General features: G+C 39.1%; 1 protein-coding gene across 4 annotated transcripts in view; it reads left to right on the top strand.

Annotated features, from left to right (window-relative positions):
* The window catches only part of LOC146004908 (protein FAM135A), a 491480-nt gene that overhangs the window by 113795 nt on the left and 351788 nt on the right, over positions 1-25897 (top strand). For all 4 annotated transcript variants that reach the window (XM_083143937.1, XM_083143938.1, XM_083143936.1 and 1 more), the window contains exon 3: positions 25701-25780. In XM_083143937.1, the coding sequence (XP_083000063.1) occupies positions 25701-25780 (80 nt within the window). The remainder of the gene's footprint in view (positions 1-25700; positions 25781-25897) is intronic.

The raw sequence follows: 25897 nt of genomic DNA, 5'->3' as shown, positions 1-25897 counted from the left end.
TTTAAATTCGGTCCAAGTTGCGTATTGTTACATTGAAAAAAGGTTCCTGGACCGTTTTTAAATTGATGCGGGGAAAAAATGTTCCTGGACCGAATTCATTCTGGAATAAAGGTTCCTGGACCGAATTTAAATTCATCCGGAAAAAGGTTCCTGGACCGAATTTAAATTCATCCGGAAAAAGGTTCCTGGACCGAATTTAAATTAATCCGGAAAAAGGTTCCTGGACCGAATTTAAATTAATCCGGAAAAAGGTTCCTGGACCGAATTTAAATTAATCCGGAAAAAGGTTCCTGGACCGTATTCAAATTCATCCGGAAAAAGGTTCCTGGACCGAATTTAAATTCATCCGGAAAAAGGTTCCTGGACCGAATTTAAATTCATCCGGAAAAAGGTTCCTGGACCGTATTTAAATTCATCCGGAAAAAGGTTCCTGGACCGTATTTAAATTGATCCGGAAAAAGATTCCTGGACCGAATTTAAATTCATCCGGAAAAAGGTTCCTGGACCGTATTTAAATTGATCCGGAAAAAGGTTCCTGGACCGTATTTAAATTCATCCGGAAAAAGGTTCCTGGACCGTATTTAAATTGATCCGGAAAAAGGTTCCTGGACCGTATTTAAATTCATCCGGAAAAAGGTTCCTGGACCGTATTTAAATTGATCGGGAAAAAAGGTTAGTGGACCGAATTGAAATTCATTCTGGAATAAAGGTTCCTGGACCGTATTTAAATTGATCGGGAAAAAAGGTTAGTGGACCGAATTGAAATTCATTCTGGAATAAAGGTTCCTGGACCGTATTTAAATTGATCGGGAAAAAAGGTTAGTGGACCGAATTGAAATTCATTCTGGAATAAAGGTTCCTGGACCGTATTTAAATTGATCGGGAAAAAAGGTTCCTGGACCGAATTGAAATTCATTCTGGAATAAAGGTTCCTGGACCGTATTTAAATTGATCGGGAAAAAAGGTTCCTGGACCGAATTTAAATTCATCCGGAAAAAGGTTCCTGGACCGAATTTAAATTCATCCGGAAAAAGGTTCCTGGACCGAATTTAAATTCATCCGGAAAAAGGTTCCTGGACCGTATTTAAATTCATCCGGAAAAAGGTTCCTGGACCGTATTTAAATTTATCCGGAAAAAGATTCCTGGACCGAATTTAAATTCATCCGGAAAAAGGTTCCTGGACCGTATTTAAATTGATCCGGAAAAAGGTTCCTGGACCGTATTTAAATTCATCCGGAAAAAGGTTCCTGGACCGTATTTAAATTGATCCGGAAAAAGGTTCCTGGACCGTATTTAAATTCATCCGGAAAAAGGTTCCTGGACCGTATTTAAATTGATCCGGAAAAAGGTTCCTGGACCGTATTTAAATTCATCCGGAAAAAGGTTCCTGGACCGTATTTAAATTGATCGGGAAAAAAGGTTAGTGGACCGAATTGAAATTCATTCTGGAATAAAGGTTCCTGGACCGTATTTAAATTGATCGGGAAAAAAGGTTAGTGGACCGAATTGAAATTCATTCTGGAATAAAGGTTCCTGGACCGTATTTAAATTGATCGGGAAAAAAGGTTAGTGGACCGAATTGAAATTCATTCTGGAATAAAGGTTCCTGGACCGTATTTAAATTGATCGGGAAAAAAGGTTCCTGGACCGAATTGAAATTCATTCTGGAATAAAGGTTCCTGGACCGTATTTAAATTGATCGGGAAAAAAGGTTCCTGGACCGAATTTAAATTCATCCGGAAAAAGGTTCCTGGACCGAATTTAAATTCATCCGGAAAAAGGTTCCTGGACCGAATTTAAATTCATCCGGAAAAAGGTTCCTGGACCGTATTTAAATTCATCCGGAAAAAGGTTCCTGGACCGTATTTAAATTCATCCGGAAAAAGGTTCCTGGACCGTATTTAAATTGATCCGGAAAAAGGTTCCTGGACCGTATTTAAATTCATCCGGAAAAAGGTTCCTGGACCGTATTTAAATTGATCCGGAAAAAGGTTCCTGGACCGTATTTAAATTCATCCGGAAAAAGGTTCCTGGACCGTATTTAAATTGATCCGGAAAAAGGTTCCTGGACCGTATTTAAATTCATCCGGAAAAAGGTTCCTGGACCGTATTTAAATTGATCGGGAAAAAAGGTTAGTGGACCGAATTGAAATTCATTCTGGAATAAAGGTTCCTGGACCGTATTTAAATTGATCGGGAAAAAAGGTTAGTGGACCGAATTGAAATTCATTCTGGAATAAAGGTTCCTGGACCGTATTTAAATTGATCGGGAAAAAAGGTTAGTGGACCGAATTGAAATTCATTCTGGAATAAAGGTTCCTGGACCGTATTTAAATTGATCGGGAAAAAAGGTTCCTGGACCGAATTGAAATTCATTCTGGAATAAAGGTTCCTGGACCGTATTTAAATTGATCGGGAAAAAAGGTTCCTGGACCGAATTTAAATTCATCCGGAAAAAGGTTCCTGGACCGAATTTAAATTCATCCGGAAAAAGGTTCCTGGACCGAATTTAAATTCATCCGGAAAAAGGTTCCTGGACCGTATTTAAATTCATCCGGAAAAAGGTTCCTGGACCGTATTTAAATTGATCCGGAAAAAGATTCCTGGACCGAATTTAAATTCATCCGGAAAAAGGTTCCTGGACCGTATTTAAATTCATCCGGAAAAAGGTTCCTGGACCGTATTTAAATTGATCCGGAAAAAGGTTCCTGGACCGTATTTAAATTCATCCGGAAAAAGGTTCCTGGACCGTATTTAAATTGATCCGGAAAAAGGTTCCTGGACCGTATTTAAATTCATCCGGAAAAAGGTTCCTGGACCGTATTTAAATTGATCGGGAAAAAAGGTTCCTGGACCGAACTGAAATACTTTACAGATAAAAAGGTTATTTACGGTCCAGAACCCATTTACCCTTGCGGATTTTCTCTCCTGGACCGGAATTGAATTTATTTAAAATTCCTGGACCTTTAGCAACCCTGCTGCAGATGGTATAGTTACTTTTATTAGTGAAATGTGCAAATTATATACATTCGCAAACAACTAAACCTTAATGCAATTAAAAACAATAATAATTTTCATGTTAATTCATTTTCTTATTTACATGGAGTAGAGCCACTTTTCGTGGAATGGCTCAAATAAATGCACTTTTAGCCAAAATAAGGTTGTTTTATGGTATTTCGGCTGTATTAAACCTGTCTGGCCCATCAGATAATATTCCCACCTCTCTCTGTTCGTCCGAGCCGCGGTGGTCTAATCGGTAGGGCGTCCCGGGTTCGATTCTCGGGGTGAGTGATCTAGGGTCAGGCTTTTTCTTGTCATGTCCCTGCATAAAGCGGCTCTGGTGCTCACACAGCCTCAAATGTGGTGCTGATCATCAAAATGTCCGAGGTCGAGAATGTGTGGGGCCGTACCCCCCCACATCTCCTAAATGAGCCTTCAAGGCACCGTGCTATATGCACGGATAACTTTACCTTAACTGTCTCTCCGCTCATTTTTCTGGTGCCAATCTCCGTGACGTAATGGGTAGCACACCGCGCTACAAGTCCAAGTGTCCCAGGTTCGAATCCAGACCTGGGCATGGATGTTCTTTCTGGGTGTTCCTTTATCAATTTCATCATTTTATCACTCATCCTCATCTTCGCGATTATCCAAAAGTGACAGAATAGCGAAGTAAAATAAACCAAATCAATCTATAACTTTTCTGGCACCTCCACTTCTTCGATCCGTAATAGCTATAGATATTTACATATAATATTTTGTTTTAATCACATATAGTATTACAGGGCCGTGTAGCAAAGAAAAACCTTCTATATAGAGAAGATATATCTATATGTATGGTACACTTCGCAACATCTTATTTGACCGCCCGGAAAGAATGCTGTCTCGAAATCGTAAACTTAGCAACATTGCACTTCAGCTCCAGGTGAGAGTAGCCAACTTTGAGTAAGTCCTTCCACTAGACGAAAAACGCTGCGGTGATAGGTTTTCAATTTAACACTTTCCATGAACTTAGAAACTATAAACCGCTATTATAATACGCAATCAAACAGAAATAATAAATTGGAAAAAGAACCTTGAAGGATATTTACGATTCTGCTTGCTCGACTTGAAATTTGGGGGGTTTGAAACACTGAATAGAGTTTTTCTCCACCTGGAGGAAATTGCCATCACGTTTGTGCAGAAAGAAGCAAATTTGTGAGGAGTTTATGCGACATTTTATTTACAATACCTTGCATAATATCGAACAGTTCTCAAAAACATATATTTTGCACGACTTGTCGAGAAAATGTGCTTGAAACACAGGAAGGTGGGAGTCTTCATAAACGTCAACATGTTTTTAAGGGTATAACGTCATTAAGTTAACGTAGAGCTGTTGGTTAGGCGCTGCTATCCTTATTTTTCATCAAGCGTGAAAGGTCGCGGGTTCAAACCCCACCCTCTCCTCTTTCTTTTTCTTTTTTTTTTTTTTTCCTGAACAGATACCGTTGATATTAATAACCCATAGCTCTACAGCCCGTGAGGGCCTTGCCTTACCTACCGACTGCTGGTCTCCCTCCCACACTGTTCCTCCGTTGATATTAGAATATTTAAAAAATGAATCCGATGCACACTTGAGGGATATATCTATATGCATATTTCCCCTTAGAAGTTGCAGATTTCCAGGATTTATAGTTAAAACTTTTAGTTTTAGTTATTGTTCATATGTTGTGTTAACACACACATCATGATTAATTCACAAATCACATATATGTATTCAGGATGCAAAATGTAATGTTATTTAAATTATGTTTGTTTGATCTTCACTGACACCTAAAATATTGATTATTTGATTTCGATATACTAAAAAAAGATATACAGTTATGTTAAGTAGTGATGTAGTGCAGTACTGTAACGAAGGAGAGCGTTTAATGAGTTCAAATTGCTAAGATTGGTAATTTTATGTCCGTTCCTTCGTAATGACTGTTGTCAATCCCCTCACCACCATCTTACCATGCGTCTAAATCTAATAGTAAATCGCTAATTAACATAAATAAATTGTTATTGCGACGAAGGCCGATTCGATAAGAAACTACTAATAAGTATTTATATAGTGAGTGACAAACAAAAAATTCAAAACCTCATAATGATCGTTAACTCCTCACGGCTTTGTATCTAAAATGTTTGTCTTCTTTGAACAGAAAGTACGAGTATAAGATATAACAAACTTTCCCATATTCGAAACCACCATTACTGACTTAGATCTATGTAACTTGATTCTGCCCATTCCACGTGGCATGTGACTTCCTCCTATCATCGAAATAACTTTCTCTTACTATTTCCTTTCCTCTCGTGAAATACAGAGACCAATGTTAACTTCTTAGCACGGTGGATAAACTTTACACCCAACGATTTACTCCTGAAAAAAATCCTGCCTAGGTGGAGAATCGAACCTACGACCACTCTCGTAAGAATCAAGCACGCTACCTCTTCTCCATGTAGCTCATGTTAAATTTTGCTACCAGTTTGAAGAAACCAATTCACACATATCTATAATTCCCTCATGGCAATTTTAATGAGGAAACGAATTCAGATAAAATCGAGAAACGCTGAAAGGGAAAAATGATGAACATGTCTATTGGCGTTTTGTCATATTTTGTAAATTGTGTAAAAATTCCGTGTTTTGAACAAGCAGTCGTTTAGTTACGAAGTATTTTGTTGTTTGTTTAAAGTAGGAACAGGAGAGCGAAAAGGAGTAATTTGTACCAGACCCCCCGTTTGACAAGAAACTTCAGCTTTTTTCCAAAGACTGTATGAAAAGAGAGAGGAACGTATGAAATATAAAATATGTGTGAAATTAAAACAATGGAAACCTTGAAAGATAATACTAACGAACTTCAAACTATGAAAACATATTTTCGTGGTGGAAAACTCCCAAGTCATTTTCGAAATATGAACTTAATGTTTTTCTTTATTATGAAGTGGAGATATGGGACGATACGATCCCTCAGCAAGGAAATTTTAAGTAAGCTACCTCCAACTTCTTCAATGGTCATAATTACTAATTAGGGTCCGGAAGTTGATGAAAAATCAACTTTTTTTCTGACCCTTAAAAACAATGCTAAACCTGATATCATGTCTGTTTCCCTTCAGTTAGAGCCGGAAAACACTTTCTATTTTACATTTTTGTTTGCATTTTTCGGCCTTTTTTGGCTTTTAGTTTATTTGTCAGTATTTTTAAGAGTTTTTATTGCCTTTTTACTTATTTTGAGGTTTATTTTTCTCCTCCCCTGTTGTTTCGTGCATTTTAAATGCATTTACTAGTAAAACTTACATATTTAGATTTCTTGACATGGTCCTTTTAGCAAATTCACCATGAATCGAAAATACGGTCAATGGAAAAGCATAATATTATTCTTAACTGAAATGTTTGGCAATGGATTAAAATACTTTGTGTGAAGATCTACTTTGAGGTTCTTTTTCTGGACACTATTATTGCTTTAATCTGCGGGTTTAAAGTAAAATTAGTCACAATATTAAATGCAATTACACTCTGGTATACGCGAAGCAGAACTGGATTTTCGGATGCTGGCCGATTACAGTATCACAGAAGGCCCACTCTGAAGGGAGATGAATTGGTTGATTTGGTCTTTTAAGTCAACTTTATGCATAGTAAGGCTAATCGGGACTGGACCTACAGTTTAAAGTAGGATCCGAACCGAGTGCATAAAATAACGTGAACCGCGTGGTGTAGGGTAATCGTTTGCTTATGGAATGGAAGGTCATGGGTTCAAACTTACTTCTTTGCAAAATCTTTTTCGGGAAGTAAACGACTTTGGACGAGAATGCTTATTTACGTTTCTTGGATATTTCCGTTGATATTTATGCGATTTATGTCCAGCATTTCCGGATGCAGAAAGTTGACATGTAAGTTCTTAATATGTGTTAACTTATAACAGCTGAATGAAAGGAAAAGTATTTCCTAAAATCCTGCCAATCACTGAAAGATTAAAAACATTAGTAGAAGCATTACTTGAGACATGCACAGTGGCGACGATTATGGAGTGTGGAGGGGCAGATGACCCAGCACTATGCTAAACATTATCTACCAAGGGAAAGGAACTGTCCTTGCCCTCCCCCCACCTTGCCCCATCAGTTTTGGAACCCAATCGCCGCCACCGAGCATGCATCGCATAAATATTTACAGTAATATCATGTAATATTGTATTACGTTATTAGAACACTTCGTACTCGGTAAATAAAAAGGAAAAAATTTTAAGGAAAGGGTGGGATTTGAACCTACGATGTTTCGATCTTGACGAAAAGAGTAAAAGAACGGAAGTGCTGTCATCTAACCAACTATTCCAGGAGATTGCTAACAGAAAGCTCAGTGAAACACGTTAACCTCAGTTGAAGCAACATTGTGCCGGAGTTTCGAACCATTTTTCGCCAAGAACCAAGGAAAAGACACACTTTGCACAATCGTTTGGTGTTGTGCAAGGTATCTTTACTGAACATTTCACATAAAAGCATCATCAATTTGCCTTCTTGCATTCAAATGTGACCGCAATTCTTTCCAGGTGGATGAGAACCTGTTCAGTGTTTCACAATGCACATACATTTTCCTATTTTCAAATTCAGAACGAAGAATCTTGAAATATTTTCAACATTCGTATTTCTACTTATCATTTTTTTGTCTACTCATATATTTTATTACTGCTTTAGGGTATCTTTACTTTATGGAATGTGAAAGAATGAAAAAAAAATCAGGAGCGTTTTCATTCAGGAAGAAGAAATGTTGCAAAGTTGGCTACTCTTAGATGACTCTGAAGCGCTGTGCTGCCAAATTTACGAATTCCGGACTTTGAAATTTTTCAGGGCGGTCAAATAAGATGTTGCGAAGTGTACCAAAATCCATGGAAGCAATTTAAAGCGGTTTTTTTTTAATAAAAATAATAGATTTAAATTTTTAAAATATATCAAAAATTATTTTTATCCACCCTGGCTGCAATCAGATACTTCAGGTGTTCGATGAAGCACGTTAGCCGACCGGTGGCAGAGTGGTTATAAAAGCTCGCTTCAACGCCAGGGGTCTGGGTTCGAATCACGGTATGGGGATGGTTGTTATTTGTGAGTGCCCCATCTTGTTCGATCCATAATAGGTACCTTGTATTTGCCATTTGATACACTAGTCCAAGAATTACATCTTCCCATGATGCTACTAGGAAGCGAGCACTTTCTAAACGACACAGCAGGATACATTCGTACCGTCAGAATCACATTTTGTCAGACATTTCCTGGAAATCGTCGTTTTCATGTAAACGGCTGGATAGTCTGGAGCGGCGAACAGTCAGGAGTCTTCCAATGGGATCAATTCCTCCAGTTATTGCAAGCAGGACTTCCACAATGGTGCTGGAGAAGTTGTTCCGGGAGGGTGACTTCGGAATTGGCTCCAGAAATTGACTGGAGAGAGCTCTGGAGATCTGGGATTGCGGATGAAAAGCTGCTTTGACCGTCGTTCATATTCTCATTTGAGAGTCCGACGACATTTGAATTTTATGGAACGTTGGTTGCTGACAGAGTGGTCGTGTCTCTTGCTAAGGCCAGTCAATATATCAATTAAGGTTTTGCAGCTGGAATGGATTCAAGTCATTGATCAAGCTGAATCCATGTGTAAACATGAAAAACAACAAAAGTTTTACAATGCAGCCATTTTCACGTAAGCGTGGCGACTTACAAAGGTTTGAAAATGGTGCTGGAACAGTCCATGTGAAGATGTCCTTGAACTTCATTTTTTAGTAATAAATGCAATGATGCAACTTTATCTCATCTTGTCGTTTGCATAGAAAATTCAAGTATTGTACATAATTAAGTTAGAAGATTTTACATATTGTTCATTTATTGTAACTTTTTGATTTGCTTTTGTTTTCTATTGTGTCCCACCCGTGACAAAAATAGAAAACAATTAATTTATCCTTTAACTGTTTGATTTACCCTCCTCTACTCCACTAGAATGTTCGGCTACAGCCGGATTGCTCACACTTTTCCGGTTTTGTCAGTGGTATCTGATAAGCCTATGACAAGCTGTCACAATGTACAGGATTGCGCACAAAAAAATGAGGCGATGTTGTCAGATGTAAAATGTTCTCGAGCTGTTCACACTTCTGTTGTGTTTGTTTGTGTGTGTGTGTGCGTGGACTTACACGTGTTCTTGCTGGAAGGGTAGCATTAGATAGGCATAGAGGATGAACCTGATTGGTGGACTAGAATGTAATGGTCGGCGTATCTCCGTATTTATACCGAAGGTCACGAGCTTCGATTGACAGAAGTGTTTGTTGTGCAGTCATTAACCTAACCTAACCTAACCTAACCTAACTTAACTTTTGAGTTTTGAGTAAATTAGTATGAAAATTGTATCTTGACTTGCTACATTTACTGGTCAAATTATATTTTTTATTTAATCCTTAAGAGATTTACTATTTTATTTCTAATTTCTCTTTCTCTTCGTGACTAAAGAGAAAAACAGTTTTGCGCACAGACTTTAAAGCTATCAAAGTGGCAACGTTGGATCAAAATCTGTGCGCAAAACAGGCCAGTGAGATTTGTGCGCAATTCCGTTGCGGCGGAATGGTGTCTTGTCTTTAATCCACAAGACTGCATGCTTTTCGGCAGGGAAATCTCTGATGACAGGGTGGTTTTTCAATTGTTTTTATAGCATAGTTAAGAAATGGTATACTGTATGCTTTCAATTCAATTTGGGGGGGGGTGAAAGAAGCATCCTTGGCAGGGATAAACATTATGTTCTCTTGCCGGGGATAATATTTTTCTGGGGTATCCCCCCCCCTGGTATTTAATTTCGTCTATTTGAGATTTTTGTGGCTTTTACGAATAGCGTAGTTCAGGAAGATATGACTTGAAAAATAATTTAAAAATGAACCTTCAGTGTTGTAGGAATCCTACAATTGAATGATCGCTTACGATACGAGAAAGTAAAATTCAAAATGTTAATGCCTTTTGAATATATAGGTTATAGTTTTTTATTCGCATATGCACTAGAACTAACAACTTGAAATTATAAATTAAAACTGAAATATTTTAATGAAACTTACACTTGTGGCACATACGATAGATAAAGGCTGTGTTCGAAAGCTGCAAGACCATACTTGAAGCATACTTCGAGAGCATACTCGCAGGAAAGCTTTCGAACTGCACATCGACTGCAGCGCCAGCACAAGTGAGCAAAGCAACGGAAGTTGCTTCGAAACTAAAATTATCAAACATCGACTGTATGTGCCACTCTTGTTTTCCGTGAACAACACACACATGACTCGGCGTGAAGTTTATATAACACAGCACGTTATTAATTATAGAAATATGAAAGAAATTTGGTCTTCCAAGTTAATTTTCACACATTCCGCAACATGGTTTACGATTGCGGAAAAATAAATTGTTTTCTCACTTTTAAACACTTCTCACTACATGCATATATGAATAAAACCAATAAAAAAATTACATAGTATTTTAAAAACTTGTTTGCTTACATTTCCACACAATGGAAGAACTACAGCTAGCAGCTGGTTGACTTCCGCGTCCATTTTTTTTAACAAATAAAAAGCAAGCACAGATCGCAAGTGTGCACCGCTGGTGTGCTGCGTGCTCTGGTCTTGTAGACTCGTTTGCTTGGCGCTTTCGAACTGCACTAGGTGACGTCACTTCGGTCAAGACTGTACTTCAAGTATGTACTTTGTACCTTTTGGACACAGCCTTAGGTTCATTTTTACCGTTACGGTGGCCGATCCCAATGCTGGAGTGGGGAAGCGACCAATCCAGCACGATAAGAAACACAGCAGCCAGTAGAACGAGGTTCACGTAGTACTTCTTCCCGCCGCGTGTCTCTCGCCGCCACCGCTGTTGTTTGGTTGGTCTCTGGCGTAATCCCCTATCCCCACTTCCCTTTCCAGAACTAGGACAGGGCGCCGTAAGAGTAGAAAAGGCCTATAGTAAAGAAAAAAATTGAAGAGCAACTCGATACACTGATAAAACAAAAGAATACAGTGAGAGAAATAAAATCCTTAAACATATCCTGGATTGCCCATGTGGAAATGATGGGAAAGCAATGAGAAGAGTAACAAGATTCATTTTCTTCCAACCTAAATGGAGAAAACAAGAGAATAATAAATGGGAAGACGATGTAGAAGATGACCTAAGGAAAATGAAAATTATAAATTGGAGAAAGGAAGCAGAAAATTGGAAACAGTGGCAGCCATCGTTTGTAGCCCTCTATGAAGAAAACGAAGCTTCAGACTACAGAATGCCTGGTGGGAATAAAAGTTTTGGTTGCACAGCTTTAGAATCACTCTGTATTGCGGTGTGCAGCTTGGACATTCCTCGCTATGCATTATCCAGATCTTCATCGCATTTCTCCCGTAAAGTCAACTGGGTCAAGTTTCGATTCGTAACACAAACCCACATTATAACTTTCCAAGCGGATTACGCGACAAATCGACAGGTCTGCCGATAACTCCACGACTACGGTGGACACGTGACATTAGCTTCAAAGAAAATATTTTATTTTCGCTGAAGCTACTGTCACGTGCCTGTCGTCATCATAGAGTTACGGTCCGATTTCTGGATTTTTTTTTAAGATAGCCTTTCAGGCTGTGTGACATTTCTCTGATACCCCCCCCCCCCTTTTCCTCTCGCACGTGGCGTGATGGGATTCTTCTACCTTGAGCTTGCTGTTAGAGGGCTTCCGAGAGGAAAATCCAATGAGGCAGACAGATGAAGCCCTTCTTGTGTGGTCCTGATTCTTGTCAATGTTCCTATCACGATATATGAAACCGTTATGATCTGTGATAGAACCTCTCTCTGTTGTTCGTGTAAATTATTCTCTACAATGTGTTGCCTCTCTCCATTGCTCGTGTAATTTCTCCTCTCCAACATGTAGTCTCTCTCCGTTGCTCGTGTAAATTGTTCTCTACAACATGTAGTCTCTCTCCGTTGCTAGTGTAAATTGTTCTCTACAACATGTAGTCTCTCTCCGTTGCTAGTGTAAATTGTTCTCTACAACATGTAGTTTCTCTCCGTTGCTAGTGTAAATTGTTCTCTACAACATGTAGTATCTCTCCGTTGCTAATGTAAATTGTTCTCTACAACATGTAGTGTCTCTCCGTTGCTAGTGTACATTGTTCTCTACAATATGTAGTCTCTCTCCGTTGCTCGTGTAAATTGTTCTGTACAACGTGTAGCCTCTCTCCGTTGCTAGTGTTAATTATTCTCTACAACTTGTATCATCTCTCCGTTGCTAGTGTAAATTGTTCTATACAATATGTAGCATCTCTCCGTTGCTAGTGTAAATTGTTCTCTACAACATGTAGTCTCTCTCCGTTGCTAGTGTAAATTGTTCCCTACAACATGTAGTCTCTCTCCGTTGCTAGTGTAAATTGTTCTCTACAACATGTAGTGTCTCTCCGTTGCTAGTGTAAATTGTTCTCTATAATATGTAGTCTCTCTCCGTTGCTCGTGTAAATTGTTCACTGCAACGTGTAGCCTGTCTTCGTTGCTAGTGTTCATTGTTCTCTACAACATGTAGCATCTCTCCTTTGCTAGTGTAAATTGTTTTCTACAATGTGTAGCATCTCTCTGTTGCTGGTGTAAATTGTTCTCTGCAAAATGCAGTCTCTCTCCTTTGCTAGTGTAAATTGTTCTCTGCAATATGTAGTCTCTCTCCGTTGCTCGTGTAAATTGTTCTCTACAACATGTAGTCTCCGTTGCTCGTGTAAATTGTTCTATACAACGTGTAGCCTGTCTCCGTTGCTCGTGTAAATTGTTCTCTACAACGTGTAGCCTGTCTCCGTTGCTAGTGTTAATTGTTCTCTTTAACTTGTAGCATCTCTCCGTTGCTAGTGTAAATTGTTCTCTACAACATGTAGTGTCTCTCCGTTACTCGTGTAATTTGTTCTTTACAACATGTAGCATCTCTCCGTTGCTCGTGTAAATTTTTCTCTACAACATGTAGTCTCTCTCCGTTGTTCGTGTAAATTGTTCTCTACGATATGTAGTCTCTCTCCGTTGCTCGTGTAAATTGTTCTCTACAATATGTAGCATATCTCCGTTGCTCGTGTAAATTGTTCTCTACAACGTGTAGCCTGTCTCCGTTGCTAGTGTTAATTGTTCTCTTTAACTTGTAGCATCTCTCCGTTGCTAGTGTAAATTGTTCTCTACAACATGTAGTGTCTCTCCATTACTCGTGTAATTTGTTCTCTACGATATGTAGTATCTCTCCGTTGCTCGTGTAAATTGTTCTCTACAATATGTAGCATATCTCCGTTGCTAGTGTAAATTGTTCTCTACAACTTGTAGCATCTGTCCGTTGCTAGTGTAAATTGTTCTCTACAACATGTAGTCTCTCTCCGTTGCTAGTGTAAATTGTTCTCTACAACATGTAGTCTCTCTCCGTTGCTAGTGTAAATTGTTCTCTACAACATGTAGTCTCTCTCCGTTGCTAGTGTAAATTGTTCTGTACAACATGTGGTCTCTCTCCGTTGCTAGTGTAAATTGTTCTCTACAACATGTAGTCTCTCTCCGTTGCTAGTGTAAATTGTTCTCTTCCATATGTACCGTAGGTTTGAATATGTATAATTCTCGATGTTATACATCGCTCCACTACTTCAGTGTAAATAATTTCATTTGTTTTTTGGAATATATAAATGAATAGCAAGCATAATCTACTGTGTTGTATTGTTACACCTGTTTATGCCGTCTGTTTGCAATTTTTGGGTGCTTGCGACGATGAGAACAAATCATGATTGGATTAGAAAAATAATGAAATATTAATTCGTTTATTTTACGTCGCTTTTCTGCCACTTTTGGCTATTTGACGAGGATGAGTGATGATATGATGAATTTGATGAAGGGGTACTTATGAAGAACACCCAAAGGCATGCCGAACCTGGAATCTCTGGCCACGGAGGTAGATCATTTATGAAAGTAAAATCTTAAACCGACTTCGACAAAATAGTTATTGTAGTCTCTTCAGAGAATTATGCTTTTTGTGGATCCAAACGTAACCTTGAAAGTGGTAGGTGTTAGATATGTTTTGAATATAAGCATCACATTGTTGGCATCTGAGCGTCCCCGATAGCGTAGTGGTGACGTCGTCGCCTTGTAATCAAGTGGTTTCGGGTTCGATATCCGGTGGAGACACATGGCACAGTGGTTCGGATCCCTCTCTAAACTCTAGATACAGCACCGATTAGCTTATCTGTGCATAAAATGAACTTAAAACAAATATTCAATTCACCGTTTCGATTCTCAAAATACAGTAGATTAATATTCCTGCATTGCTCTGTGTCAAATGAACATAATATATATTTTTTTCGAACGTTACTCCTCTTAATACAGTATGGTCTCAATGATGATTGGAAATGCTTGTCCTGGTAGAAAACAAAATAAGTTGGTATCACTGCACCGTTTCCTGATTCCTTTTAATCAAGCAAAATACCTTTCTCCCGTACATCTGTCCAAAAGTGGTGGTAAGTATTGTTAGTTAGCACCACTGCGTCCTTCGCAAGCATTCACCTTTCTCACTCGAGGGAAATCCGCTTCACTGGAAGTGTCTAATTTATGTATGTACAAAATTGCAATTTCTAGTTGAAAACTCGATGAGTTGGTATCACTGGACCCTTTGCAAGCTCTTATTTCTTCGCACGGTTGAGTAATTGAGATTTCTCCAGGAAAATCCTCAGCACTCTGCACACCTATTTTCAGACTTATTCTGAAAGGAGCCCTGATGTTTCAGAACTTTTTCCCCCTCCTGTTCTCGCTAAGCTCTCAGACAGAAAGGGAGGTAGTAGCAGAAAGTCGTATGATGATTGGGAAGACGAGGAAAAGAAGCATGGATTCTCTCTGTGATTCTATATTTCTTCCCCCTTCCTCTGTCTCCATATATATCTTTAACATTTTCTCTCTTTCTCCGCTTCTAAAGTTTCTCTTGAAGCCTTTTCCCTTATGCTGCTATGTCTCTTTCTTCTTCCTGTTTTTATTTCAATTTCTCTCTCTCCTCCTCCCCTTCTCTGCTTCTAAATATCTTTATCTTCCATTCTTTCCTACTCTATTTCTACATATCTTTCCTTCTGCTCGTCTGTATCTTTCTCTTTCTGCCATCCAAATGTATTTATTTCCCTTCCTCTTCCTCCATCGCTCTGCTTTTCTCATTCTGTTTTTGTTCTTTCTCTTCCACCTTCACTGTTCTTCTTTTTCTCCCTGTCTCTCCCTCACTCTGGTTTTCTTTTCCTTTACTTCCTCTCTCCATGTGTTTTCTTCCTCTTTCCTTTATTCTCTCTCCTTCGCTGTTTTCTTCTTTCTCTTCCTCCCCTGCTTCTCTTTTTTCTTCTCCGCTGTTTTTCGTATTTTTCTTCCTGTCTCTCCCTGACTGTAGTTTTCTTTATATTCTCCTTCCCCCTCTCTGTTTTTCTTTTTCTTTCTTCCTTACTGGTCTTCTTCCTCTCTCTCTCCTTCGCTATTTTCTTCTTTCTCTCTGCTGTTTTTTCTTTTTCTCCCTGTCTCTCCTCACTCCGGTTTCCTTTTTTCTCTTCCTTCATAATTTTGTTCTCCTTACTCTCTCTCTCCCTCGCTGTTTTCTTCTTTCGTTTCCTCCTGTATTGTTTTTCTTGTTTTGTTCCTGCCTCTTCCTAACTCTGGTTTTCTTTTTCTTTCTCTTCTATCCTCACTCTGTATTCTTTATTTTTCTCTTCTTCTCACTCCCTCGCTACTTTTCTTTTCTCTTCCTCCTTCACTGTTTATCTTCGTTCTCTCCCTCGATGTTTTTATTCTTTCACTCCCTCCTTCGCTGTTTTCGTCTTCTTTTTCTTCCTGTTTCTCCCTCACTCTGGTTTACTTTTTCGTTCCCTTTCTCTTTCACTCTGTCTTTCTTCGTTTTTTTTCCTGTCTCTCCCTCACACTGGTTTTCTTCTTGTTTCTTCTCTTCCACTTGCCCTCATCAGATGGGTTCATCCAGCGGTCCACCCACACAAGTCTGACTACCAATTTGTGACACACTATATACATTTCTAGACTTAAGACCAGACCGAGAGGAGAATGACTTTAAATGAAGTCGAGACGTGACCGAGACTCCGCCAAGTCTCGCTTTGAAAGTAAAAAAGAAAACTCCTTTTGACGATGCTAAAGCGTTGAGAAAACTTTGATCCTTGTACAGAGAAGATCCAACGACTAACGTACATCTGCATTTGACTTCTAGAAACACTTTTCATCCCTTCTTTTACCCCTACTTCGGAAAAAGCAGGAAGCGGTGGGATCCAGTGATAAATGTCAGTTCTTACTCTTGTGTACCTAATGTGCTGGAGAATGGAGTTTCCAGAAATCGTCACCAGATGGCTGGGGCAAGAGAGGAATCGCTGACGCCAGCTTTAAAAAAGTTCCAGGAAAGAATGAAATGTGAGAGACTTAACAATGGTATTTGGATTTCGTGGCTGAAATATCACAAGGAAGACAGTTGAGAAAGAAAGTTATTTTGTAAGTTCTCTTTTCTGAATCTCTAGCTACTGGTAGGACTATTTTCGATAAATATTTGGTAACACTTTCATATAGGTGTGACGATTTTTTTTTACAGGAGAAAGTACTTACGCAAATAATTTTCTGTAACGTTGTGGAAGTTCGTGAATGTAGTTTTGATCAATTTTAATGCGAATGCATGTTGTTTTCTGCGAAAATCTCTGTCCGACACGCTGTTTCTGCTGCCGCCATTTGCTTTCTGCACGAGAGCACAATGTTCCGTGTGTAAGATGACGTAAATCCCGTAGTCAGTGTTTCAAACCTCGCCATGTTTTCACTATAACATGACGTGTCGAGTATTTTTAATTTAAAAAAGAAATTAAACTATGCTTGCCTAAGCTAACCTAACCTAACCTAACCTAACCTTATGGGAAATGGTTTGTGGGGCTAACGTCAATGATTTGCGAGGTATTAGCATAATTTCAAATCCGGGCACGAAAGTAGGTATTTTTCGGTGAACAAGCTTGCAACACTGCATAAATCGACAAGACACTCGCGCAACGCGCGCGCTACCGTTTTAATGTGTGTTACAGAATCGAAATAACGAATAACAGTAAGTACTCGTAAATGTAAGAAATATGCATTATTTTCGTTAGAAATTCATTATTTTACCTAAAGAAATGTTCCGCTCTGTAGATTAGTACGTTAGCAATGTAAAGAAGTGCGAAATAAATGATTTATAGGTGTCACACCTATATGAGAGTAGTACCAAATATTTTTTTTCTGAACATGCAGTGGTGGAGGGTCGATACTGTTTATATTACGGTAAATTATCATTCTCTCATTTTTTTATTAATATTCATATGATTTATTGATTGTTTATGCAAAATTAACGAGGTAGCGAGTAGCCAGTGTCGTATTTAAGAAATTTCCAGTGTGGGGGGGGGGGATTCAACGGACTGTCTTAGACATATATCTTCATTGCAGTGGCAGTTTCCTGTAAAATTCCGTGGACAAAGAATAGGAAAGAGGAGGGGGGTGTTCTTGAACCCTATCCAGTTGTTTGACAATTGCAGGAATAGAGCAGTGCTTTGAGACTACATCTGCCAGTTTGACAGAAAAGTGTTGCAATTGAATGCCGAAGTGGGAAAAAGTAACTAAATTGCCAATAATTTGTTGTTTACCCCCAGGGATAAAAATTATCAAGCAGAGAGGGTAAAATGTAAAGGTAAAGTGTTCCCCTGTACTTAGCACCACGCCATGAAGGCGTATAGGGGGTGTGGGGGTAACGCCCAACACTTTCTTGTTCCGGTCGTGAGTGGGGGTGATGTGATCAGCATCACGCCCCTGACCGCCTTTACCCCCCAGGATTTCTCCCAGGTACCCATGTTATTCGACACTGGGTGGGCCGCTTCAAACGTTAGAAAAGTTCCCGAATTCGAACCGGCCGGGGATCGAACCCGGGACCTGTAGCATGGTAGTCAGACGCGTTACGACTGAGCCACCGCGGCAGAGAGGGGAACACAAGTATCCAGAGCGGGGAATTCCCCCTCATCCCCCCTTCCCTGGCTATAGCGAAGCTACATTTTGGATTATTTACGGCCTAGACGTAATTTACACTTACCGATTTTCTCTCTCGGACCGGAATTGAACATCCTTGACCTTGAACAACCCTAGGATTGTTAAAGATCCTGAAACCCATACATTCTATTGGGTTCTGTAACAGGACCGGAATCTTTTTTTCTCTCAAAATTTAAATTCAGTCCAAGTTGCGTATTGTTTCATTTCAATATGGAACTTGGGCCCTATTTAAAATGATCCGGAAAAAAAGGTGCCTGGACCGTATTTAAATTGGTCCGGAAAAAAGGTTCCAGGACCGAATTGCAATACTTTACATATAGAAGGGTTGTTTACGGTCCAGAACCCAGTTTCACTTGCTGATTTTCTCTCCTGGACCGGAATTGAATTTATTTAAAATTCCTGGACCTTAACAACCGTCGACTATTCCCCCTCCCTCCCGGCCGACGCCCATGCTGTGAGCTTGCTTCCCGAATTTCTGATTCAGGACCCTGATGGGGGAACCGTGACACACAGTGCCCGGACTTCAAGGCTTCATCAGCGTCGAAGCGACACGTGATAAGGTTGGAGAATTTTCTAGCATCGCTGTCACTCGCACCAACTCAAAAGCGAGTCTTTTTTTGACGAGGCAGCGCCAGCCAACCACAAGAAAAGATTGAGTCCAGGCAGGCGTCTCTGGCTGACATAATATTGAGTCATCTGTCTCACTCCATTTGGCCTTGGTGCCTCTTCTGCTGATCTTAAAGGCACTTTTAAGCAGTTTCTACAGAGTGATCACAAAGTCCCATTACCCCCTATCGCCTGTCCACATCGTCATAGATGGTCGCATTGTATTAATGTGAGATCATGTTAGAGGACAACTCGGAGGTAGTGTGACTATTAGTTATGATTTAGTCCAGAGTGTCTGTGTGTACACCATCGTTTTCATAACAGAGTATGATTCTCCGCCATGTACGATGGCGATAATCATGATCATCATCATCAGCCATGATTTAGATGTAGATCCTGCAACAATAAGAAACAACAATTCATTAACATCTATGTAATACATAGGGGGTAATGGGACTTTGTGCTCACTAACATCTATGTAATACATAGGGGGTAATGGGACTTTGTGATCACTCTGTAGATCGAGAGGTGGTAGTGAGGGCAAGATGGTGCGGAATCGATATTCTACGAGGGAGGAAATTAAAAATTTCGTGTTGAATTCAGCTTGTCATTGACTCAAAGTGATATATTTTGAAAGTTTTAATATGTTGGAGCTGTTGTTGCGGCGTGAACTTTGAAAGTAAGTATCGGGAGGTCAGAAATAAATTTACAATACTCATAACCCTCTGGAGTCTCTTTGAACTATCGAATTGCGATGGCTGATTGATTGAATTTAAAATTATGGATGCGTCAACACTTAGGCTCTTTTGCACCCGTCATATGATACGGAATCCAGCCCCTTACCTTATCTAAAACATAACTAATCAGGGCCGTAGCCAGGATTTTATTTCGGGAGGGGCTCATCCCTTGTCAGCACAGGCATCGCCAGAAATATTTGTAGAGGCCACTGATACAACTTGCTTAGTAGAAATACGAACGACAATAATAATTATTACCACGGTTATAATTGTCATTTTACAATAATAACTATTACAAGTCATTATTAATACACCAGTTTTATTCCACATTTATTATTATTATTATTATTTTACAACTGTACATTTTGTACAGTTAGTGTACTGAAATTGATTGTTATTGTATTTTGTTATAAACTTTTACACATATCGTTAATAGAAAGGTTCTAAAAGTTAGGGGGAAATTTTACTCATAAAGTTTATATTCTGTGACCTTTCACAAAGAAAGCTATACATTTTGAGAGCTGTGGATCTATTTATTCTTTGGATTAAATGGTAGAATAAAAAATATAGCCTGGTTCCTCTATTACACACTAAACATTTTTACATCTAATGTTTAATCCTGCCAAGGAAGTAAAATTAATTACCACTATACACTATTTAAATTAGATATTTGTAGGATTTCGGGTGGGGGGGAGCTTCAGCCTCCTTAGCCCTTCCCCTGGCTACGTGCCTGTAACTAATGACACAACTGCAATGTCGGAGATTTCAGCTGAGGCTGTAAAGGGGCGTTCAGCACACACAAAGACAAAACACAGGAGAACACACACACAACCCTACGATTATTATACTGGCCATAGGTTCAGACGCCAGAGCCTCGTTAGTCTGCAAAATGCAGTCCAGGCTGTACTACGTGGAATGTCACCCTTTACGCCTCGGATTGCGATGAAACTTGATATACAGGCTATGGAGACCATAGGGGAAGCAAATGATGATTTTTTACAGGTAGTTAAAAATTTCACCACCAGGTGGAAACATGGCGCTGAAGTAGCAACAACCAGAACTTTATTTTGAGTTTATGTCAGTACAGCAGTGTTCAATATGGGTACCGTGTATAGCCCTTTGGAACCATAAGACAGTCGCACGAAGCGTTTCCCGGGATGTTAGAGCGGATAGGAAGGAGCTTGTTGGGACGCTTCATGTCTTCATCGACGTTGGGGGCTGCCATTTTGAACACCTACTGAAACGTTTTCGTCATAGAATGCTACGATACTCTGTAGTATTGCCCGTATTAGATCTACAAGCCTAGGCTTACCTTATTTTTTTGGGTTCAACCCAGGACATTCGCGATCAACTCGTTACTGCTGAATTTCAGGTTTTTGTCACAAAAATAACATTTTATTCGAACATTAAACTATAAATTGTACAAGAAAAAATATTAACATTATTTTCTAAAATCAATCAATTAATTTTCAAATGTTTAATTGAATTATACATTTTCTGATGTTTAGGAAGCCTCTCTGTTCTACGTAGTTAGTTGACTCGGTACTTTGAACTAGACATGACTTATTTCAGAAATGGCTTGTTTCGTTTAATAACATCATAAAATTCACAACATGAAACTTCTGAATTAATTTTATCATTCAGCAGTTAACAGTGGATACTAGAAGTCTACCTGTTTCTGCAGACCAAATATTCCCAATAATTGAAAATACTCTCTCAACTGGAGCAGATGTTCCAGGCAAAGACATAGGAAACTCAACCATTTTAGAAATCTTGGTACATGAAAAAACATGCAGACGAGTTACTTGACACGCTTGCAAGACCACCAAGACGCTCACGGAAACGGAACCGCTTGGAAGTCGATATCTCGAAGAAAGAAAAGGTATAATCGATCGATCCTTGCCGGTCATAAATTCTGGCCGTGAATATTCAATACCGGTAGCTATTTTCATGTTTAGATTCTCAAAACTCCGGACATTTTGCAATCCCGGACAGCACTAAAAAAAACAGGATTGTCCGGACTAATCCCGGACGTATGGTAAGCCTATACAAGCCGCATCATTCAGTTGTCTTATTCCACTTTCATATAAAGCCCGAAATAGTATTTGCTCATAACCTTTTAATGAATCGTTTCGGACTGTGTTTCCCCATCTCATATTGATACTTGGGTCAGTCTGCATCCACCCTGCCAGTTTGATTCAAGCTAACGGAAACTCCCTGTTTAACACGGTGGGCTAAAGCCCATCGATGTCCATTTGATGGGTACGCCACACGACACTCTGGGAGCAAGCAGTGATGTGCGTCTACGCGTAAACAACGATAGTCTACATTCTACACGTAGACTATTTTATACACGTAGATTACGTAATCTATGTAAACAACATGGCGAACTTAGCGAAGGGCGCGTGGAAGTAAAACAAAATTATACTGCGTATCAGTTGCTGATGTGTGAGGAGAACTTTTCATACTCTTTCTTCCAAATTCGAACAATTTCTCACCTAGGAAGAAACCTAATATAGGAAATATGCTAGTATTTTATGGGAAAAAGACCACTCTTGCCTCACGACTGCCATCTGTTGTTGTTTTTTGCATACTATTTATCTTCTTCCATAGTTGATAATGGAAGAGAAGAGAAATTTTGTTGTAAATAGGATTCTTTCCATTCCGTTAGAAACCAATATAGTTGAAAATGTCACTTTCTTTTCATGAAACCCTTGAAAGTTAATTTTAATGCACTTTAGATTGTCTACGTAGTCTATGTAAACTACAACCCAATGTAATCTACGCGTAGGTTACGTGTAGACAACGCTTGTAGACGCAAACTTATAGTCTACGGCACATCACTGGGAGCAAATCTTCAACGGTCCGGACTCTTCAGTGGTTGTCTAAGTTTCAAGTCCTTCTCACACTTGTTCCATTGGTTGTAGATCAGAGTACCCAGCGACACCAACCAATTTTGGGATTACTCCAGAGTCATATTCTTGGCACGGATTATCGATTTGAGTATTTTCAAAGTGAAATACGTCTTGAATTTGTTATTTAGTTTTTCTGTTGCCGTTTCTCAATAAACTGTGCTTCATCAAAGTTAAAGTGACTTTTGGATCACCCTGTGCCGATAACAACTTAAATCTGTAACTGATCTCTCCGTAAATTGTACGGACTATTATTTACAGTGAATTGATTCCCTCTTGAGAAGAAAATGTATGAATGCGAGTTTTTCCACAAGCCAGATTTTAAAGGATGTTTATTTCTTTCTTGGGAATGACCAGTTCCTGTGATGTTCTCATAGCTGTATGATTCACTTGGTACCACTATTCTTCCATTTAACTTTCAATCGGCTAACTTCAAAGGGAACTTAATCGGACTGAAATACCTCTCCCACCCACCTCACGTGCGTGAATAACTTTCCATAGAGTCATCTTTATGTGGTGTATATACAAGCACACCAGATGCCATTCACATGTGCCAAACTGTCTCAATTGCATTGTAACGGAAAGCGAAAGTGTTGCAAACTGGACTGAAACAACAAACTTTGCAAAGTGAAAGCACGCTTGGTATTGAACAAGGATTATATGTGGCGGAGAAGATTCTTAAACAGCATTTCCTTTTCATATTCAAAATTTGATGCATTTTCTGCTCCCTATTCAAAATTTGATGAATTTTCTGCTGCATATTCAAGATGTAATGCATTTTCTGCTGTATATTCAAAATTTGATGCATCTTCTGTTCCATGTTCAAAATTTGATGCATTTTCTGCTCCTTATTCAAAATTTGATGCATTTCTGCTGTATATTCTAAATTTGAGGAATTTTCTGCTACACATTCAAAACTTGATGCATTTTCTGTTGCATATTCAAAATTTGATGCATTTTCTGCTACATATTCAATTTCTGTTACATATTCAAAAATTGATGCGTTTTTTGCTACATAATCAGAATTTTATCCTTTTTAGCCGTAATTAATTGAGTTCGCTGTCGTGAAGTACTTCGCTTAGCTCTTCCTGCATGCGGCTTTCATCAGCCTTTGCCAAAAAGGGGAGGTTTCGAGGGGGTGGAAACTGCAATGCGCGGGACTCTGCGAGACACCCCTTTCACCACAGACGTGTCTACTTGCTCGCGTTCGAGAAGACGACCAATATGTCTGCCATAGTTGACACGGCGCCAACGTAAAGCCTGCCAAGAGGAAATTGGCATTTTGTTTCGTCCTTTCAGCACTCCGCGGCCGCTCGAAGGCTACGCACGTGCGATTTTGAAAGAGAGCGTCTCTCCTTTGGAAATAGAAGAACTGGCGCAAATATTGTTCACGTGTGTGTGAATGTTTACGTACTTTTTTTTTTTTTTTTTTTTTTTTTAGAGTGACATACAAAGTACATCTTCTGGCGTTTCCGAGGCGTCGCCACCGGTTGAGCGAGGGTGAGCTCTAGCCCACCGTGAAATCGTATTTGCCCGCCCTCATGCTCACGCAATATACAGTACAATTCCGGTAATTCGACATCGAGACTACCTCGAATGACAAACGAAGCCTTGACTAAACGGAATAACGTTGGGAAAATCGTAAGAGAAGAAGAAAAACACAATGTAACAAAAACTACTGTATGTGAAAAATGGAACAAAAAGAATAGCTTAACAATCACATGAAATTAAATGTAAGAATAAATATTAGTTTTCTTCGGAACATATTATAAAGGACATGGACGTCCGCAGGATTTTTTCCAGGGAGGGGCAAGGAAGGTATTTTTTTCCAGGGGGCAAACAATGCACATTTTCCCCGAAAATAGTATTGTTCCCTAAAAAAACATTGCTTAAATTTGAATTTATGGTGTTCATGCAATAATTAACACACATTATTGTGGCTAAAATGAAATTATATGTGTGAAATACATAATTTTTTATTCATTTTCCAGGGGGGACACAGCCCCCACTTGCCCCCCTTCCGGACGCCCATGATGAAGGATAACCTGTCAAAAATTGAAGTAGAGAAAATAAAATGTAAAATGAGTTGCTGTATTAATCAAATGTAAATACCGTTCAATGAATTACATATTGAATTACTGTTTATTTCGTGATACCTTACCATATAGGTAGGGTCATTGAATTTTCGCGATGCGCTAAATCGCGAAATGTGAAAAAAAAAAAGATGCAATTTTGAACATTCTGCACGTAACTACACCCTCAATGATGATACATGCATGAGTTTTATTCGCGAAGTAATGCGAAATCTGTGTTTTTCCACTAAATGAACGCTTTTTCGCGAACTAACAGTGAAAAATCATCAAATTAAGTAGAAAACACGAAAAAACCGGCAATCGAGGCTGTCCGCCCAAACTGTTGATTTGTAACGAAACGTTTGTCTAAAGTTTCCTACCACTTGCAGCTGAAGAACGTTTTATCTTCGATCACATCAGGAAGACGCTGCAAATTGGGATTTCCCATGCACATAATCTCAGTTCGAAAACTTCGCTCCCTGTCAAGCTGCATTCCTTTCTTCCCCAGAATGTCTACTCAACTTCCAGTTTCATTGAACTTGCTAGCTGTAGCAGCGATAAGATTAGTCTGTTCCCCCACATCAAGGGAAACAATGGTGTCATTTGTGTTCAGTCATGAATTAATTTTGTTTATCATCTTGTGATTTTCAACATGTGTTTGTGTATGTGCAGTAGTGATTATTTTATTTGTTGGACAGCAAGGATATCCTTTAAATACATACAGTGAATAAATCACTTGAGATATGCAATTTAGAAATGAAGTGATTTTGTGTTGATGTTTTCTTTTTGGTTGGACAGCTAAGTACTTGTGTATGTGTACAGTATATAAAAATGAAGTAGTTTATCAATTTATAGCTCTTTTGTATGTTGTTTCCTCTCATGATGAAAAAGTGTGTGCCATTTTTTTTTTTTCACCGCTGGTATATACCGCTGATCTAACATTTTATTTACCGCTCTCCTCAGTTTTTATTTACCATAAATTTGTCTCCCTACATATAGGCAACATGTCATGTTCAATGGAAGCCAATTAGTAATTTTGTCCCCATCTCTCTCTCTCTCTCTCACTCTCTCTCTCTCTCTCTCTCTCTCTCTCTCTCTCTCTCTCTCTCTCTCTCTCTCTCTCCCCCCTCCAGCCCCTTCCGTTTATCTCTATTCTTCTATTCTGTGTGTATGTGTGTCTTCTTCCCCGAACAAAGTTCTGGGTACATGGTGCTACGTTATGAACATATGGTGCTTGGCGTAATTTTATCAATGTTCACTTCAGACAAAGGAAATTAACGAAATATATCTTTATACATTTCAGATTTTACCAAATCAGGACAGCCCTACGGGTGTCTCCGAAGCTTCCGGTTAAGGTGGAAGTAAGCCTGCCTCGCAACCAGAGTAAGTAACTCAGATTTAATTAAAGAAATACGACTGGAATTTTCAGTGTTGCCACTTTGTGTCGTATGACTTTACCATATATTGTATTAGTATTGTGTTACTGCAAGTTAATGATTC

Source organism: Lepisma saccharinum, chromosome 22 (genome assembly GCF_977018435.1).
Source record: "Lepisma saccharinum chromosome 22, izLepSacc3.1, whole genome shotgun sequence".
Classification (NCBI taxonomy): Eukaryota; Metazoa; Arthropoda; class Insecta; order Zygentoma; family Lepismatidae; genus Lepisma; species Lepisma saccharinum.
The sequence above is the reverse complement of the archived record's forward strand: the minus strand, read 5'-3'. Positions and strand labels throughout refer to the sequence as shown.